The sequence below is a fragment of the Grus americana genome, chromosome 5 (genome assembly GCF_028858705.1).
Source record: "Grus americana isolate bGruAme1 chromosome 5, bGruAme1.mat, whole genome shotgun sequence".
NCBI classification, from domain to species: domain Eukaryota; kingdom Metazoa; phylum Chordata; class Aves; order Gruiformes; family Gruidae; genus Grus; species Grus americana.
The window spans coordinates 35,534,377-35,552,648 of NC_072856.1; the positions used below are offsets into that span (position 1 = coordinate 35,534,377).

General features: G+C 42.7%; 2 protein-coding genes across 3 annotated transcripts in view; one reads left to right on the forward strand and one right to left on the reverse strand.

The window, feature by feature from the left end:
- Positions 1-1,499: 1,499 nt before the first annotated feature.
- CHRM5 (cholinergic receptor muscarinic 5) overlaps positions 1,500-18,272 on the reverse strand; it is a 55,402-nt gene continuing 38,629 nt past the window's right edge. For both annotated transcript variants that reach the window (XM_054826192.1, XM_054826191.1), the window contains exon 3: positions 1,500-9,192. In XM_054826192.1, coding sequence (XP_054682167.1) covers positions 7,524-9,110 — 1,587 coding nt within the window. In that variant the 5' untranslated portion in view covers positions 9,111-9,192 and the 3' untranslated portion in view covers positions 1,500-7,523. The remainder of the gene's footprint in view (positions 9,193-18,272) is intronic.
- The window catches only part of AVEN (apoptosis and caspase activation inhibitor), a 99,052-nt gene continuing 95,502 nt past the window's right edge, over positions 14,723-18,272 (forward strand). The window contains exon 1 of the mRNA XM_054826193.1: positions 14,723-15,056. Coding sequence (XP_054682168.1) covers positions 14,805-15,056 — 252 coding nt within the window. The 5' untranslated portion in view covers positions 14,723-14,804. The remainder of the gene's footprint in view (positions 15,057-18,272) is intronic.

Below are 18,272 nucleotides of genomic sequence, written 5' to 3' on the forward strand. Positions count from 1 at the left end.
GGTACGCCACAATTGATATCATGAATGCGTTTTTGTCGATCCCTTTGGCGGCAGAGTGCAGGTCACAGTTTGCTTTCCCTCGGAGGGATGTTCAGTGTGCCTGGAACCGACTGCCCCGGGGGGGAAACACAGCCCCACCATTTGCCATGGGCTGTTCCAGACTGCACTGGAACAAGGTGAAGCTCCAGAGTACCTGCAATACATTAATGACATCATTGTATGGGACAACACAGTAAAAGAAGTTTCTGAGCAATGGGTGGTGGGACCCTCAAATATTGGGATACACATTTAACAAAGGCCACCTGGTTAGTTAACGCTAGGGGGGCAGCCAATCAAACTGGCCCTGCCCAGTCAGAACTTCCATGTACTGTAGAGGGAGATAAAGTCCCCGTAGTACAGATGAGGAATATGTTGGGGAAGACAGTCTGGGTTAGCCCTGCCTCAGGCAAAGACAAGCCCATCTGCGGGATTGCTTTTGCTCAAGGTCCTGGGTGCACTTGGTGGGTGATGCAGAAGGATGGTGAAGTCTGACATGTACCTCAAGGCAATTTGATTTTTGGGTGAGAATAGCCAATAAAATAAATTGTATGATGTTAATTGCTAAATAACGCTGCCATTGTATGTCATCACTAGTACAATTGCTATATGCCATATCAATGGTATTACAGTAAATATCACCCAAATTAATGAATAATGAACTTTGATGAAACCGAGCAAAGTGCAGCAATGATGAAACCAGAACTGGCTTCACAACTGGCACCCAGCAACCTCCTCAAAATCAACATCTTCAACTCGCAGACTGTGGGCATGGGCTGCGCCAGATACACCAGCCACGAGCTCCAGATGCGGCATGCAACAATCCCACAGCACACACCATCCCTCCTGCCCTGAGAGACTGTTATGACAGGTGGAGCCCAAAGTCATGGATTAAATGAACTCCACAGACATTTTAGAGGGATGGGCCATAGACTAAGGGAATCATACCTGTGTATGTGTACATATATATAATTCAAAGACAGGAAAAGTGGTGGTGAGTAATCGGACAGTGTAGGATCTGGGCATGACGTAGATGATATAGAATAAGGGCTGGATAATGTTCTGGTTTTCAGCTGGGTTAGAGTTAATTTTCACGAGAAGCTGGGAGCGAACACTGCCAGGACAGCTGACCCAAACTAGCCAAAGGGATATTCGATACCATGATGTCATGCTCAGTATACAAGGGGGGGAGCTGGCCAGGGAGGAGGACTTGCTGCTTGGGGATGCAAACTGCATTGTGTACCACCTGCTTTGTATATTCTGTTATGAATACTGTTGTTATTTTCCTCTTCCTTTGCTGTTCTGTTAAACTGTCCTTATCCCAACCCAGGAGTTTTACCTTTTTCTTCCAATTCTCCTCCCGATCCCACAAGGGAGGGAGAGGTGAGTGAACAGCCACATGGTGCTCAGCTGCTGGCTGGGGCTAAACCACAACACTCAACCAAGATACTGGCAAACTCCTGCTTTTTAATTTAAAAATGGAATCTCACAATTTCCATGAAAATGACTTCACAGAAAATAAATTGTATTGTGTTTTGAGAAGATGAAGGCTACCAGGATTACTTAAGAAGAGAAATTAATTGGTAAGTGGAAAAGCCAAGAACACAATTTTTATTTTTTACATCGCACTGCAACATTTTCGGAAACAGATACAGATATATTACATGAGTGAGGCCAATATAGCATACATGTCTATATTGTAGCATCTGATTTTTTTTTCCCCCTGAAATTGTGTTCAAAGACAGAAGTGTGATAGGGGAAGAAATGGATAGTAGCTGAATTGAGTTTATGTCATTGAGTCAATCTAATGTGGGTTCTGCTGTAACTCTGTCAGGACACCTCCAAAGTTGTAATGAGGATACCAACAAATCACTGGAGTGCTGCCAGTCTCCCGTAGCTTTTGTTCAAATTCCTGGCCATATAGTCAGATTCTCACACACCTTCCAAAAAATGTGTTTTGAATAATCCTGACATGGAAGCACACAACTGAAAGCCAGCAGGCTGTACCTGATCCTCAAAGACAAGTTACCTGCTCTTCAGGCCATCCTTGGCCTGTTTTGGAGGGGTTTGGAGGAAAGGACAGTGCAAATAAGCTGTACGAATGACTCGGGTCCCAGCAGCCCAAATCCAGCTGCCCGGTTTTGGAGGCACTCTCTAGTATTAACTGGAGCCCTACAAACCTATGCTGACACTAAATTCCAGTATGGGAATTTGATTAAAATGTAATAATAACTAGTAACAAGAAGTCTCCAAGCAAAAACAAGACAAAAAGATTAATCCAGTTCAAACAAAGTCATTTAATGGAATTCAGGGACTGAGGTATATTCCATGCTTCTGAATGAATGGAAATGACTACTGGAGCTGGATTTGGGACTAAGTATTGGATGAAAATAAGTAAAAATATTCCAAAACACCCACCAGCACTTCTTTCTAGAGCTCTTAAAGAGAAGGACATAGAGCTTTAAAAGGTGGACTTAATTCTACTTCGCCATTCCTTAGCAAAAGGCTATTTTCACTGAACAGATTTTTTTCTCCGTCACTGAACCTTAATCATCAGATACCCAGAACAATGCTGAGAGCAACTGGCCATCAGCATTGAATCAGCAAAATCACAGCCTAGTTTTACAACACAATGCTATCTTCTTTTTTTTAAATTATAGATATGGGGTAACTATTAATAAAATCATAAACAAGAAGTTTAACTGATCAAAGTTATTGCCCTTTTAAGGTTTTATGACACCCAGCTGTCAACTGCACGTGGAAGAAAACTTCTTAGTGGGTACAAAAGGCAGCAATGGAGATTGGAGATGACCTCATAAGAAATAAATGGCCTCTTTCTGGTTTGGTAGAGGGAAAGCCAAGTATTTAAGTGAAAAGACACAGCATCCATTTTTGGAGTTCAGGTTTGGAAGGGCATTTCAAAATGGAGAAGCCACTGACTACCCAGCAGCTGTGGGAGCATTTCAGGAGCTGATGGAGCCCTTGGAGTCCCCACAGGCAAACTCTCTCGGGGAGCCTTTCAGAGGGAAGTTCCGACCTGTAATGGTCTGTAGCTCATAAAAGTAATGAATGTGCGGTGTTTGTTGTTTTTTGTTTTGATTTGTTTTGTTTTGTTTTAATCCTTCTGTAATATCAAACAGGAGTAAGCAGTATGGAATTTTTTGGGGACAGTCCTTTCCAACAGAGGCGCACTAGATGTACATGTCACAGCTTGATTGTTATGTACGACTGAGGAAACAGGTATTTGGTTCTCACTATGCTCAAGCAATTCCTTCATATTATTTCTATCTCTATAGAAAGCAAAGAAAATTAATTTCAGAGGAAAGTTACAGCATTCTGTTTGTTTGTTTGTTTTCCTAGAGCAAAGAATCCAGAGAAGGCAGAAGTACGTATGTCCCCTAAAAATTATACAGTAACTTTAAAAAATAAAAAACCAAAAATTCTCCTTTGGTATGAAGATTTTGGGAATCCCAGACTATGAAGGGGTGATTTGGAAACTGCTAACTACCACAAGTAAAGCAGCATCTTACAAAATTCTATGCAAAATCCAGAGTCTGAAAAGAAGTCCACAGGTATTCAATTCAGTTTCAAACTGGGTATCCAGTTTCACAACAACCGTGTTCTAAGAGAAAGCAGCATCTTCCAGATTGATATGGGATTCTTTAATTGTTGAAATGACTTCTCATTTAAATTTAACATACTTACCACATCCCAGTGACATTTTTATTCCTTCAGGTATGTGACTATCCTTGACTACGTTAAGATTTTCCACTTAAATGAGTTTGACATGTTCAGGTCATCTATCAAATATGACAAGGAGGCAATGTCACAGGGTTCTGAGAAAAGCCCTATCTGGGAGATAAAATGATCAGAATAATTAAATTAGAGATGGGGACTTTTCATGAGACTCAGCTCTAAAACTGGAACAATATCTAAAGGGTAATAAGGAAGTACAACTAAGGATTTCTCCTTGAAGTGCATCACTGTCTCTGGATCTAGACTCCTCAAGTCCATACATCCAAATGCGGGTCTCATTATGGCTACAATAGAGATGAGGAACAAAAATCCACATATAAAAATAACTTTCAACAGTTAATAGCAGTTACTAATTGACATGCATAGTTAAGTAGGATAAACATGATTAGCAATTGAATTATATCATTGATGGCAAAATATGCTCTGTCCTATTTTACAGGTTCTTATAGTATTTTCTCTGTAACCCTTTTGATTTCATCCTTCCTCAATTCAACAGGATTTTTCTGTAAAGGAAACCCCTGCATTTATGTTCTATCTTGACTTTCCATACTTTGCAAAGCTCTTCACTCTGTGCTAAGCAGTCACAGAAAGTGCACAACTGTACCTAGCTGTTCTACACCCGTTTAAAAATTCTGGGAACTCTTCCAAGTATTTATCTACAAACAAATTGTATTTACAGAAAATTAATACTACTTGATAATTTATGGGGATCTGGGATATATAGGGAGACTAGTATGTATGAAAAGGGAAAGACGAAAAACATACACCCAATTTGTGGGAAAATTTAATTTTCAAAAATATTAAAGTGTGCTGGGTCTCTGAAAAGCTTAGTTAGGGTTGTAGATTTATGCACCTATATTGATAACACATACATACATATCTCTCTATACGTATATGTATGTAATTATGCATAAATAAAATGTAATCTTATAAAAAAAGATCTTTTCATCGGTCCATGACCATAATCAATGATAGGATCAGTAAAAGGTTCATTAAAAGGACAGAAATACAGATAACAAGATTGTTTTACACTGTGAAAGTCCCACAACACTTTTTAAAAGTACAAAATATAATTTGAAAACAAAATATAATTAAGTACTAACTGATACTCTGATGAGGATCACATTTTTCTTTTTGTGGTTTTGATTTTTTTTGAAGAACAAACGATAAAGCAACACACACCTCTTTTTATAATTCTAGGTATTTACAATGTACCCATGTTTGGCCACGTAACCTCTCACATGGTGCAGTGCTAGCATCATGGTTTGAGCACATTTTTCACAACTACATTGAACCAACATTGTTGCATCCATCACCGTGTATTCTAATACATTTACTGAGCACAGAGTCCATAAACATTTACAGAACACTCTAGTTCAACAGAAGCCAAAACCAACAAAAAAATATCCCATTTAATTTCAGTGGAAGCCAATGCTTTACTTTAGCAACAACACCGCAGCTAGCAGCAACTGTTACTACCTCATAAATTTTGCCTTTAACTACAGCTTGTGCCACAGAGGGACACATTAATTTGCTAAAAATCAAACACAGTTTACTGAATGTCCGATCCAATGTAATATAAAATAAAACCATTATAATAACCAACTTGTACATAGTTACCGTACACAGGAAAAGCTCTGGATAGTGACAGAGGAAAGCTGGTGAAAGGGTCTTTATTAAGACCCATACTTTCCTTTAATAAACAATCATATTCTAATGCACAAAAAATAATAGGCACAGTATGGTGTGTTACAAAATCAATCATATGAATTTAGAAAACATAGTTTTACATTACTACACTGATAATCTTTCACTGACACAATTCTCCCCTCTGGAGATTGGGGATGAAAAAATTAATTACTTTTACTGTGGCTGTTGACATGGAGGAATTATGTATCTGTAGGGAAACATTTTGATGTTATGATAATTTAATAAATTAAATGAACAATTTCTCTGAGAGCAATGGTACATTCAGGATGACTAATACAATCCCTGAAATGTGCAACTGGGTCGTGTCACCACTGCAATGTCCCACTGATGCATATAAGTAGATATAATATCAAGATTGGCCCAAACTAATATTCCAGAGCATCTCACTCTGAATTCTGATAGAAAGGTTAGAGCTGAATCTGAACTTTGCATATGTGGAGTTCTTCTCATTTACTCATAAACATTTGTTTACTTTAGCACTTGACTCCTTATGACTCCTGTCGCCATTAACTTTGTTTTCTCATGGCTTTTTCTGAGGCTTCACATTTGTTCCCGCCACAAGGAGCCGGGTCACCAGCTCCGTTCCAGTGGCCTTGGACTCACTTGGCCAATGCTGCAGGACTCCTGCCGATGTAACATGAGCGTCAGGCAGGCATATGAAGCTCACCCCGGCCACAGAAGCGTCCTCACCATACCCAAAGCCCCGACAAACCTCAGCTAGTGGCCAGAGCCTCACTCAGCTCGTCATAACTAGGCCAGTACACACCAGTCCCAGAAGCCACAACTGTCAAAGGGGTAGTCCTGTAGCAGACATGGTTCTGCCGGACCAGAAGATACTGGCTGGAGATAAACTATGTTTCCAAACACCTAAGGTTGATTAGCATTTGTAAAGCTATTTAAAGATAAGAAGTGCTATGAAAGTGCAAAGTGTCCTTAATAATTTCATGGAAATATTAAAAAAATACTTTAAAAATCTTTCTTCTTTATGAGATGCCAATTCTGTCACTGTTTTTAATAATCTCATAACATATAGGTAAAAGCACAGGGCATCAATACATATTTTTCTCTTGTTCTGCATCATCCCATCATTAATGGAAACTTTTGGGGCAAGGATAAGTGCAACAAAGGAGATGATTGCAAAAAAACCTTTCCTTGTGTTGTAAACTAGACAGACTATGTCCATTAAGCTATACAGTCAGTTCTGATTTGTACCATTGTCACTATCACATAAATTTTTTAAATTTCCTTCAGAAGCATTGGGAAATGGAAAAAATCAGAGGTGTTTGCTAACTATGACCATTTTTACTGGTGGCAGTGACTTGCATGATGGAACTGAGATTGGGACTGGCTTCTTCGTATACAAAATACATTACCTATGTCCTCCACTATCAGCCCTTCCTATGTCTCCACAAAAGTCATCCTTAAAGTGGAAATTTTCTCAGTATTACATTCTCCTATGTGTGTTCATTTGGAGTATTCTGAATCTCCCTAACCATTTACTATTGGGGATGACAGCATTTCCCCCTTTAAATAGTCCTTGTTTTATTCCCACAGCAGGCGGAAAAGCCTCAAAATGGAAATAGTACAAGCTCCATTGCTTGGTATGCTGAAAACTAAATAGACAATACACTAGAAAGGAAGAAAGGAACTATAGGAAGAAACAGTTCTGCACTACAGGGAGATAGACTGGATGACGTGACCTGATGACTAGATGACCATCTCACTCTAATTTCTAGTAGTTTATCATTTCCTCTACACTTTCTCAGGCTGAAAGAAAGGACAGAAGACCCCAAACGTAGTAACTTTAACACAGATCTACTGCATAATCACAAACACCCCATGCTGCTTACAGCAGACGCTGACTTCTTTATCCCAAGCACACTACTTTCATGCAAAATTTTCTGCAGAATTTTTTTAACCCCTAGACATATAAAGCAACAGCTTTGAAAAGACAGAATTACAGTCAATTTACTAGGTTACATCAATATCTATTTTCCCCCTCATCCCTTACAGAAGAGCAATTATGGCAATCTGGTATTGCCCTGCCAGTATAGTTTTTCTTCCACTTTTTTCTTTTTCCACTGGCAGAAAAGTAGCATCTTAAAAGTTTTCCTGAAAGTTTTGTTACAGAGGGCATAACAAATGGGGTTAACAGTGCTGTTCACATAGCATAGCCAATAACCAAGGTGCCACAATGTCAGGGGAATGCAGTCAGAGCAGAATGTGGAGATCAAAACCATGATATTGTAGGGAGTCCATGTGATGATAAAAGCCAAAAGAATGGCACTTAAAGTCTGTGCTGCTTTGCGTTCCTTTATAAGAACCATCCGTTTCCTTTTGGTGATTTGGTTATTTATATTTGGATCCATGCTTTTGATGGAAGGATCCTTTGACAGAGCAGCAGAACAAGGAGTTATTTTTACTTTACGGCAACCATTGTTGGCTTCCTGGGTGCCATCAGCCTTAACCACCAACCGGAATTTATAGGCCACACATTTTTTACTTTTTTGTACATGGCCTTTGGCAGGTGACAAAAAGTATTTCTGATTCTCAAAATCATTTTCTTCAGGTTGGTCTTTGACAACAACATCCGTACTCTCATTAAACTCTTCTGCCTTACCTTTAGATGGACTTTTGTAAGTTACTTGGAAAACTGAATCAGCGGCAAGTTTATCCTCCTCTTCTGAAGATGCGTAGCTGCTGCAGGTGGTTAACTGGTCAGCCTTAGCCCAGTCGTTACAAGTACTCGCTGCCTGAGAGGCTTTCACCGTAGCTGACGTACTTCGACTAGATGAAGACCAGGAAGCCTGACACCTCTCTCTTTTGACTAAGTTTTGCTGCTTGCAACTGAAGCAAGACTTCAGGAGAGCTTTCTGAGGCTTAATCATCTCAAATTCGGCCACAGACTCCGAACCCTGCAGTTCAGCAAGGTCCTTGGTACGTTTCTCTGTCTCTTTATAGATGCGGCAATACAGAATGGTCATCACTGACACTGGAATGTAAAAAGCAGCAATTGCAGTACCAAAGGTGATAATGGGCTCATATAAAAACTGTATCTGGCACTCTTCAGGCGGTACTGTTCGTTCACCCACAAAATACTGCCAGCACAAGATTACGGGTGCCCACAACACGAAGGAAATGAGCCAAGCCAGACCAATCATGATGCCAGCTCTTTTGGGCGTGCGTTTGGCCCTGTAAGTTAAAGGCCTTGTGATGGAAAAATATCTGTCAAAACTGATAACTAGGAGGTTCATTACTGAGGCATTGCTAGCTACGTAGTCCAGTGCTAGCCACAGGTCACAGGCAAGGCTTCCAAGAGACCAATGCCCTATGAGTATATAGGATGTGTAAAGGTTCATAGAAAATATTCCAATGATGAGATCTGCACAGGCGAGGCTGAGCAAGTAATAATTGTTGACAGTTTTGAGCTGACTGTTAACCTTGAAGGATATCATTACAAGAATATTTCCCACTATGGTTATTAAGCTTACAATTGCCGTTACAGTGGCAATAGTAATGACTTCCCAGAGGCTATGCCCTTCTAACTGCTTATGGTTGATGGATGAACTGTTTACAACAGTAGAATTGCTGAATAAATTTACTTCCATTCTTATTCTTGGTGTATTGTCATCAGATCTTAGCACTGTTGCATATTGGTTTCTGTACTTGAAAATATTCTTTGAGAGACAGCTGTAAAGATCAAAAGAAAAAACAGAAAAAGAAAGTATCTCATTAAATAGCACAGACTTCCATTAGAGTTATCATAAAACACTTGCCAAACAATCTATCAAATTATTTGTGCTCTCTTTTTGCATTTTGATTATTGTTTCTAACATTGTGAACATAACTAAACCACACAAACGTACATTTTAGGACAATGTACTCCAGCATCTTATGACATTTCTAAATGCAATCAAAACAACTATTGTTTCTTAAGAATCACGCCAGCTCTTATATTTTGAATACCCTAGGAGACATTCTACATATTCTTAAAGACAGACATTTAAAGTTTTGCAGTGCAATAAGATGGTGAGTCACTGTGTTGTTTCCTACAGTACTACACAGAAGACATGTCAAGATTTCAGAAATTTTCTTTGGAAAATTTTTGGAAGTCACCATCAGCAGAAATAGAAGAAACTGAGGATGCATGAGGAGATAGGAACCATGCTGGCATAGTGGCAATGGGAAACAACTAGGTGTTACAACTCCTTGGGGCAATTAAGGAGGAATGTTTGAGTAGGCAAGGCCACCAAGATGTTTTTGGAAAAGTAGGTTAGGTAGGAAAGACTTTTCACTGTTGGGAGATCTGGGGACAGAGGAGACTGATTGGGTGAGGCATGGAAGTACAGTTTGGGTAGGCCAGGTGAGTGGATGGTAGGGTTGAGGATAGGAAAGAGTAAACTGAAGAGGAATCACCAATAGATTACCACAGTGACAAACAATGCAACAAAAACAACTTAATACTGCAGATTGCATAAGCAGCAAAAGATGGAAATGGTACAATTGTCACTCTACTAATGCAAATGTCTCTGACGTCCATCCCTTCCTACATTCTCTCTAATATGGTGTAATACTTCACAGCTGTTTCTTGTCCCAGTGAATGCATGCCTGAATTAGGCAATTTGCTTTTTTTCACAGATCTCTCTTGGGTTTTGAGTTATTCTATCACATCAATGATGCTAATCACTTGTTTGATGCTTAATCCTGCTAGACTGCGCAAGTTCAGAATAAACAAATAGAAGTTAGGTTTTTAAATGAGAAATGAAAGAGAAATTAAGTTTGTTTATTGGGCATCTAGCCAGTATAAAACAGGTAAGACAGTCCCTTTTTTCAAAGCAGAGACATGTTCGGCTAAAACTATCACGTAAGTCACTTATTAAAGTCCAACTCTACGTCTTTAGGATACTCTCTACATCAGATCTCAATGATATGTCCTCCCTATCCATCCACAGCATTTCTCTGTGTTTTTATCTTTCATCCTAACTCTCAGAACATTATTTTCTTTGGTCTTGGCAAGTGTCTTTTATTAACTGCAAGCTTTCCCAGCCTATCCCTCTCCCACGTGTCATCATCTATCTTTTGCACCAAGTAGTTGGGTCCTGTCTCTCATCAGCTGAATACATCAATAGTTTATAGCCACTTGTTGAATTTTCAGAAAAACATCTTATTTTCTTTTATCATCCCCTTATTTGCTTTCATTGTTTCCTTCGCTTTTGTCATCCAAAACATCTATATATCCACAGAAGCGTATCATCTTTCTTCTCAAACGCTCCCTAAAGATTATCTCTTGTTGGGATGAAATTTGATAAGGGTAAATTTGCTGCTGTACTGAGACCACTGTCTATCATAGTAACCAAACTGGTTCTTCTCCATCTGTTTGTGTCTGTCATCTCCTGTCTTATATTTCAATGCTTGTGCATCTGTATTCTGTTTATACACAATGTATATTGAACCTAACTCAATAGGATTCTGGTTCACACATAGGCCTTGCAACCTAGTAATAATCATAATATGTGCATGTTGACCATCTGTACACTTGGCTCTCTGCAGCATCCAGAGCCAGTCTAGCAGCCAAGAATAGCTGCAGTGCCACAGCAGTGCTAATGAGGCCTGTGCGAGGAAACAAATTTCATCCTGGTTCTGCATTCTGCAAAGACTTCCCCCAAGTCAGAGCTGCCCTGATGGCTGGGCGCGCTGGCTTTACAAATCTTTACACAACCTTGAAGTGCAGAAATTCATTTAATGTGAAACAAAGGTGTGCAGAGCAGCTGCGTGGCTGTGATAAGTAGCTGCGCTGTGAGAGATGAATCTGTGTGTGTCTGCTGCCTCACACGGCTTATGCTTCTTTTTCTGTGGACAGCCAGCACAGTGGTTCTGCACGTCAGCAGCCCCGTGTGATTAATTTTTTAAGCGTGGCAGTGTGGTAATGGATTTAGTGTGGCAATGTCAGGGGGCAGTGACAGCTGGCTGCTCCACAAGGGAAGGGGAGCCATGGGTGCAGCGTGATACCAAGGCAGCTGGGAGCAGAGACCTCACCAAGAAGAAGCAGAGTGTGGAGCCGTACGTTTGGTTCAAGATCGGGGCCGGCGATCAGGTCAGACATAGTTCAGTGATCGCATAGCAAGTCCGTAGCAATGAGGCAGGTCCGAGACCAAGCCAGAGGGCCCAGCCAGCAGGTCCATGCCAGGATCAGTGTCAGGATCAAGGAGGTAGGAGACCAGGTGTGGGTGTAGCTGCTGCCCAGCTGCCATGTGGCACAGGCGAGGGCCAGCGGTACAACCTTAGCTTAAAAGCTGTTCCCAAGGGAAAGGAGGGGGAGGCCCTTGCTTCTAGCTTTCTTCACAACAACTCTTATCAGCAGAGGAGCTGACCTTGGACTCAGCCAGCTAAACTCTTAATGTAGCCAACAGAGCTCCTAGAAGGGGGCTGCGCCGGATCCAGGCCTTCACAGTTAACGTACCTGAAACTGCCAGGGCTCATGAGTTTTCTGCGAGATTTCAGCGAAGGATAGAGACGGTCTTAAAAAGGCATCAGCTATGAATGTCAGGCGCATGGATAAACCTCTACTAATTGGCTAACTTCTACATTTGCCTAACACCTGGGGTCGAGCAGCCGCTTTGGATGATTATAGGAGATTGTTTGAACTTTCTGCCTTTTTTTGCCAGAAGATGACACTTTTCTCAGAAGAGGGGAGACTAGAAATTGCCTAAATGCTGTGGCCTGTAATGCTTCGTCTTTTGCCACAGGTAGCAAGTATGTCCCCCTCTTAGGTCGCTTACCCTCCCTTGCATTAGGATTTAGAAGGAAAGACTGCGGAAGCTACGCCATGTGGATTGCAGACTTCAGAGCAACAGGAGAAGCAGAAATTGTTGTTGTCCTGACACAACTGTTCTTGATTTGAACTGACATGGGCGGGAGGAACACTGGTAATACAGTATAGAAATTATGATTAATTTCTAAGTAAAAAGCACTCTTGTTATCATCATGCAAAGCCTTCCCTCCCTAATGGGCTGATTTACTGTAATGCCTATAAAAACTGACAGTAGCTAAGCTGCTAGTATGCAAAGATCTCTTCTTGGCATGTTGACTGTTCTCGGCATCTCTTCATACTCTATCATCTTTTGTCTCATAGGTCTGTTAACACTTTGCGGTGTTACCTTTTGTTCTCTATTTGTGTATTACTCAAGGCAATAGTGCCTGTGAGTGGGACTTTTGTGTGCTATGGTAACATAATTTATGTTAATTGTCTATCATAACAGATGATAATAATAGGGAGATCAAAATTAAATTACAAAATCAAAATGCACATGTACAGTATCATGACTTTGCTATCTGTCTCATAATTATTGATGCATGAACTTCGCACTTGTGAGTTGTAATGATATTTGCTATTTGTTGCCAAATATTAGTGGGGGTTTTTTCAATCTAGCTGTAAGTATTAATTAATGTGAGTTGTTAAATTTGTACATATAGTCAGCTTACAGTTATCTGCAGGCAGATTGTTCGTGTCACAGATTAATTGCAGCACAGATGCAGGCACAGCTTGGGTTTGCCAGGTTTCATTAGCTCTAGCTCAGCACTGGGTCTGCCAGACCTGTGCTGGCTGCACAAGGAATCGTTTAGATGCCTTTGCAATGCACTTGCCAGTGCTGCTCCCTGTTACTTGATTTATTTGCTTATGTTGCGCGGGAGTCATGCTAAGCTAGTTTACTGATCTGCGGCAGCCCTTAACTGCAGGTAGCAGGACAAAGACACTACGGCCCATGATTTCACAGTACAGGAGCTTTGGTCACATTTTGCTGTAAGGACTACTGGGTTTAAAAACCCTTCAAAACCAGATTGATGTTTTAATGTGTGTTGTCAAATGACAGCCTGCGTGCTCAGGAGCGATTGGGCAAGCCTGCTGTTGGGGAACTGGTGAGCTTTCCTGCGGACAAAATGGGTGCCCGCCTAATTCAAGCCGAGCAGGACAAACCAGCCTAGCTCTATGGCACAAAGCTGTTTCCGTGTCCCTGCTCTGTGTCCTCAGAGCAAGATGCTCTTCAAGAGGCTGCAGAGTCACATCATGTGCTTTACGTAGCGCAGCCTTGTGTGCAATACCCTGTCAGCCAGGGCTTGGTTGCTTTTTCCCTCATTTGCTACAGAAAGCTCATTTCAGGTCCTGCACTTGGGTCAAACAACCTCATGCAACGCTACAGGCTTGGGGAAGAGTGGCTGGAAAGCTGCCTGGCAGAGAAGGACCCGGGGGTGCTGGCTGACAACTGGCTGAACGTGAGCCAGCAGTGTGCCCAGGTGGCCAAGAAGGCCATCAGCATCCTGGCTTGTATCAGGAATAGTGTGGCCAGCAGGAGTAGGGATGTGATCGTGTCCCTGTACTCGGCACTGGTGAGGCCGCACCTCAAATACTGTCTTCAGTTTTGGGCCCCTCAGTACAAGAAAAACATTGAGGTGCTGGAGTGTGTCCAGAGAAGGGCAGCAAAGCTGGTGAAGGGTCTGGAGAACAAGTCTCATGAGGAGCGGCTGAGGGAACTGGGGTTGTTCAGCCTGGAGAAAAGGAGGCTGAGGGGATACCTTATCACTCTCTACAACTACCTGAAAGGAGGTTGTAGCCAGCTGGGTGTTGGTCTCTTCTCCCAAGTAACAAGTGATAGGACAAGAGGAAATGGCCTCAAGTTGTGCCAGGGGAGATATAGATTGGATATTAGGAAACATTTCTTCACCAAAAGGGTTGTCAAGCACTGGAACAGGCTGCCCAGGGAAGTGGTTGAGTCACCATCCCTGGAGGGGTTTCAAAGACGTGGTGCTCAGGGACATGGTTTAGCAGTGGACTTGGCAGAGCTGGCTTAATGGTTGGACTCAAGGATCTTAAGGGTCTTTTCCAACCTAAAGGATGCTGTGACTCTTATGGCTTTAGCCAAGAGTGCTTGCTGCTTTCTAAACATTAAGAGTATTTTTGTTTGACATACGTGTGGAAAGCTATTCGTTTTTCACTCCTTGCTTGTTGAAATTTGCAGAGGGTACATCGGCACATGCTCCCGAGACACCTGCAAGGGGCTCACCCCAGGGGGAGCGGGGCAGACCGCGGCTCCCCTCCGCCGGGGAGGCCGGGCCCGCTGCCGAGGCCCGCGGCTGTGCGGCAGCCACCGGCGCCGAGGGCAGGGGGAGCTGCTGAGGGCGCGGGCGCCGCCGCCATTTCCCTCTTTCGGCCTCCGCGGGCGGCCTCTTTCCGGGAGTAGGCGGGGACCGGCGCAGCACAGGCCGGCCCGGCCACAGGCGGCGCGGGGGAAGGGCGCAGCCCGGCCATGCAGCCTGAGCGGGGCGGCAGCCGGCCCCGCAGGGAAGGCGGCCGACACGGCCGGCGGCGGCCGGGCGGCGCGGAGAGGGCGGCCGAGCCGGCGCCTGAAGGAAGCGGCGGGGACGGCCACGGCCATGGAGGAGGCGGGGGCCGGGGAAGAGGCGGCGCTCACGGGCACCGAGGAGGCGGGGGCCGGGGCAGGCGAGAGCCTCGGGGTCGCGGGGCAGCGCCACCGCCCGCCGCCCACCACCACCGGCGGGTAAGGAGGAGGAGAGCCCGCCCTCCGCGGGAGCGGGGGGAGGCGGGGCCGAGCGCGGCGGGGCCCGGGGCGGCCGCAGGGGTAGGGGCGCAACCGTTCGTTCTCCTCCCCTTCCCGAGGTGGAGCCGGGCTGGCAGCTGTACCCCGCCGCCTCTCCCGGGAGTCTGAGGTGGTGGGGAAGGAGTGTGGGGCTGCGGGGTGCAGGCCTGGAGGGTGCCGTGACTGCCAGCCGTCCCTCCCTGGTCAGCTCGGCCCTTGCCCCCTTCTTTCTCCCCTGAAACAGCAGCAGCCAGCACCTGCGTGCTCAGGTGGAAACATAGGTAGGGATTTCCTGGCCGAAAAACGTTTCTATTTGTGCTGAAAAATACAAGTCCCGTCTGAAAAACGCATCTGAAAAATACATTTCTCGTTGCAAATAGAGATGAAGAATTGCTGAATAGTTTTGGCACCTTGATTAGACGTTGAAATGAGCACGTGTCTTGTCCAGTCTCTGGTACTAGCAATGAAGACATGGTAACATAGCTCATCTTACAGAATTGGTATCTGTGATTCACTGGAACACTTATTTGTCATTAATCCAGGTTGATGGTTTTCCTTTGACCAGTTATAAAGTGTTCTAGCAGATTAAAAGTAGCACAGACATGCCCAAGTGTACCACAACTACACCTTCAATTTCCTGCAGGGATGTTAAAATGCTTTCTACAACCCACCATGGTATGAGATCAACACTGTGCCTTTAAAAACAGTTTCCATTTATAAATGCTTTGACAGTACTACATTCAGATTGTCTTGCTTCCCTTAGCGTTGTTGCAACATAGAAATCATGGTTGTCCCTGGATTGGCAAAAAGATTGCAATGATGACCTAATACTGATTGGTGTTGGCAGCACTGGGAGTCCTAATGTAGATGGACCAGCTGCTACCCCATTTTCAGCATCATGTTGATTAGATTCACTTTGACTTTTATGATGCCATGGCTTCAGTTGGACCCAGCCAGTGTTTTATCTATATTAGAACTCCTGTGGTTGTTGTTGGATTTAAAAAATATACAATATTCATCTCTCTTGTCATTGTATTTAGATACATTTTAGCACTTGTGTTTTGGGAGATAAACGATGCAGCTGGACTGGTACTGTTTCCTAGAGCGCTCCTTGGTAATTTCACTTGTAAACCATATAAATTGCCGAGTTCATACTGATGTGTGCAGGCAGGTTTGGAATCTGGATGTGAAACAATAGTACTCCCTCATGAGCCACAGAGGCACGGGGGAAATTCAGCACCTATATGAGCTGAGGAAACTTCTATCCTGGACTGATTTTTTTCAAGTCATTCAACCATTTCTTACCAAGTTGAAATACATTTATGTCTGTATTCTCTCTGGTACTGTTGACCCAGCAGGACCCACTTCATAATGTAACAGGTGCATTCAGGAAGGGAATCATGTTATATGTATGCGTTTTTGTCTAGATTGTTGTTTGAAGTATTTCAGGAAGCAGTTAAAAGATTTCTTTAGGGGTAGCTTACAATATGTTTTGCCTGATCACTGTGTTATTGACTTTGATATGCTCTTCATCTTAGTCTAGCACAGAGACTTTATTTTTGGCCAGGGCTAATATGGGTTGGGTCTTTAAAAGTGAAGCAATAGCTAAGATTTTCCCAGAACTTCACTAAAGAGTGTTTAAGCATAACACTCTTCCTGCATAGGAGGCTTTTGATATTAAGCCTGGTCTCTTAGCATGCCTGCTACAAATCTTGCGTTCAGCAGCTTGACGGGACTGGCTTCCAGCAGTCCCACCGTAGTGTCAACACCTGTGCCAGCCTGCAGCTGCTGACATCTAGTGTTACCTCTGAGCCAATCTCATAATTTACCACTTCTGAACCAAGGAGGACCTCCTTCTTCCATCTGCATGGTCAGGCAAGCTCCTTTGTACTGTCTTCGATGTGTGCTAGACCATGTTTTCTGAACAGATTCAACTCTTACCTGGCAGGAAATTGCCCCTTTTATTCCCAGTTCCTTAGCGTTCTCTCTGTTCAGCAAAGAGACTTGTTTTACACAAGTGCACCAGCTCAGTAAGAGGGTGCTTGGCCTGGAGTAAGTGGTTGGTGTGAGAGGAGACCTCGCTGTCTTTCAGCAACAGGGGTCAGATCTTCTCAAGTGGTGGTGATGTGTAAACTGCAAACCTGGAGAGCCAGGTAATAGTATGCGGAATGTGAGCGGTCTTATCACATCACTTTCCTTACTGTGTGCTGAGAAGCTGGAGTTTCTTAAAATCCCCTTTATTTTTTTCAAATGGCCCTTGAAACTCCTTGGAGAAGGGAGGCTAAGAACACTGTAATTTTGTAATATATAGGATTTTCAAGGGCTTTCTAGGGTAAAAATTGTGGAGGATTACACTCTGCACTTCCACGCTGCTGGTATCAACTTGGCATTTTGGAGGAATTTTCCTATTAGATTGGGATCATTTTAGCATTGTATAATCAGGATTTAGATGACCTGGTATTATTTCCTGAAAATAATTTTAAGTCTAGGTGGTTCTATAGTTTCAAAACTATGCTACATTTATAATTTCATTTGTTTATACTCCATTTGTTTATAAAACTATTGCTGCTAAGCTTGATATTTAAGTAATTCTTTATTGATGGAGCTTTAGTTGTTGCCTGAGAAGTTTCTTTATTTTGTCTTCAGTTATGAAAAGCCTTATGACAAGATCTAGATCAAATTGTATTAAAATAACTGGATTTGGACTTGTTGAGCCTGCTATGGACAGAGCAGTAAAATGCAAATAAAATTATAGATGAATGGATTCACTAAAGTGTAATAGGAGTGTTAATAAAACTGAACTTCATTAAAAACTCTTGGAAATACTTAATTTTTACAGTGAAGTAGAAATTGGTATTAAATTGCATAATATTTTGCCAGCAATATTTCTTAGTCAATTGCATTCATTTAAAATGATTATTCATCTTCAAATGTTGTGGTTTGGATGTTTTAATTTAATGGTTCTTAAGTTTGTGTTTGAAGCTACAGGAGGACATAATTTCTGACCTGTAAAACAGGGGAAAAAAACCCAACCCGTAGTGGTGGTGACACATCTGGTTCTCATTTTTTTGTGGACCAGTGAAGGCTGGACACCACATGTTTTACACTACTGTAAGTGTCGTGTAATTCTCTGGTTTTAGTAATGGGTGATCAGCTGTGCTACTTGCAAAGCCTGTC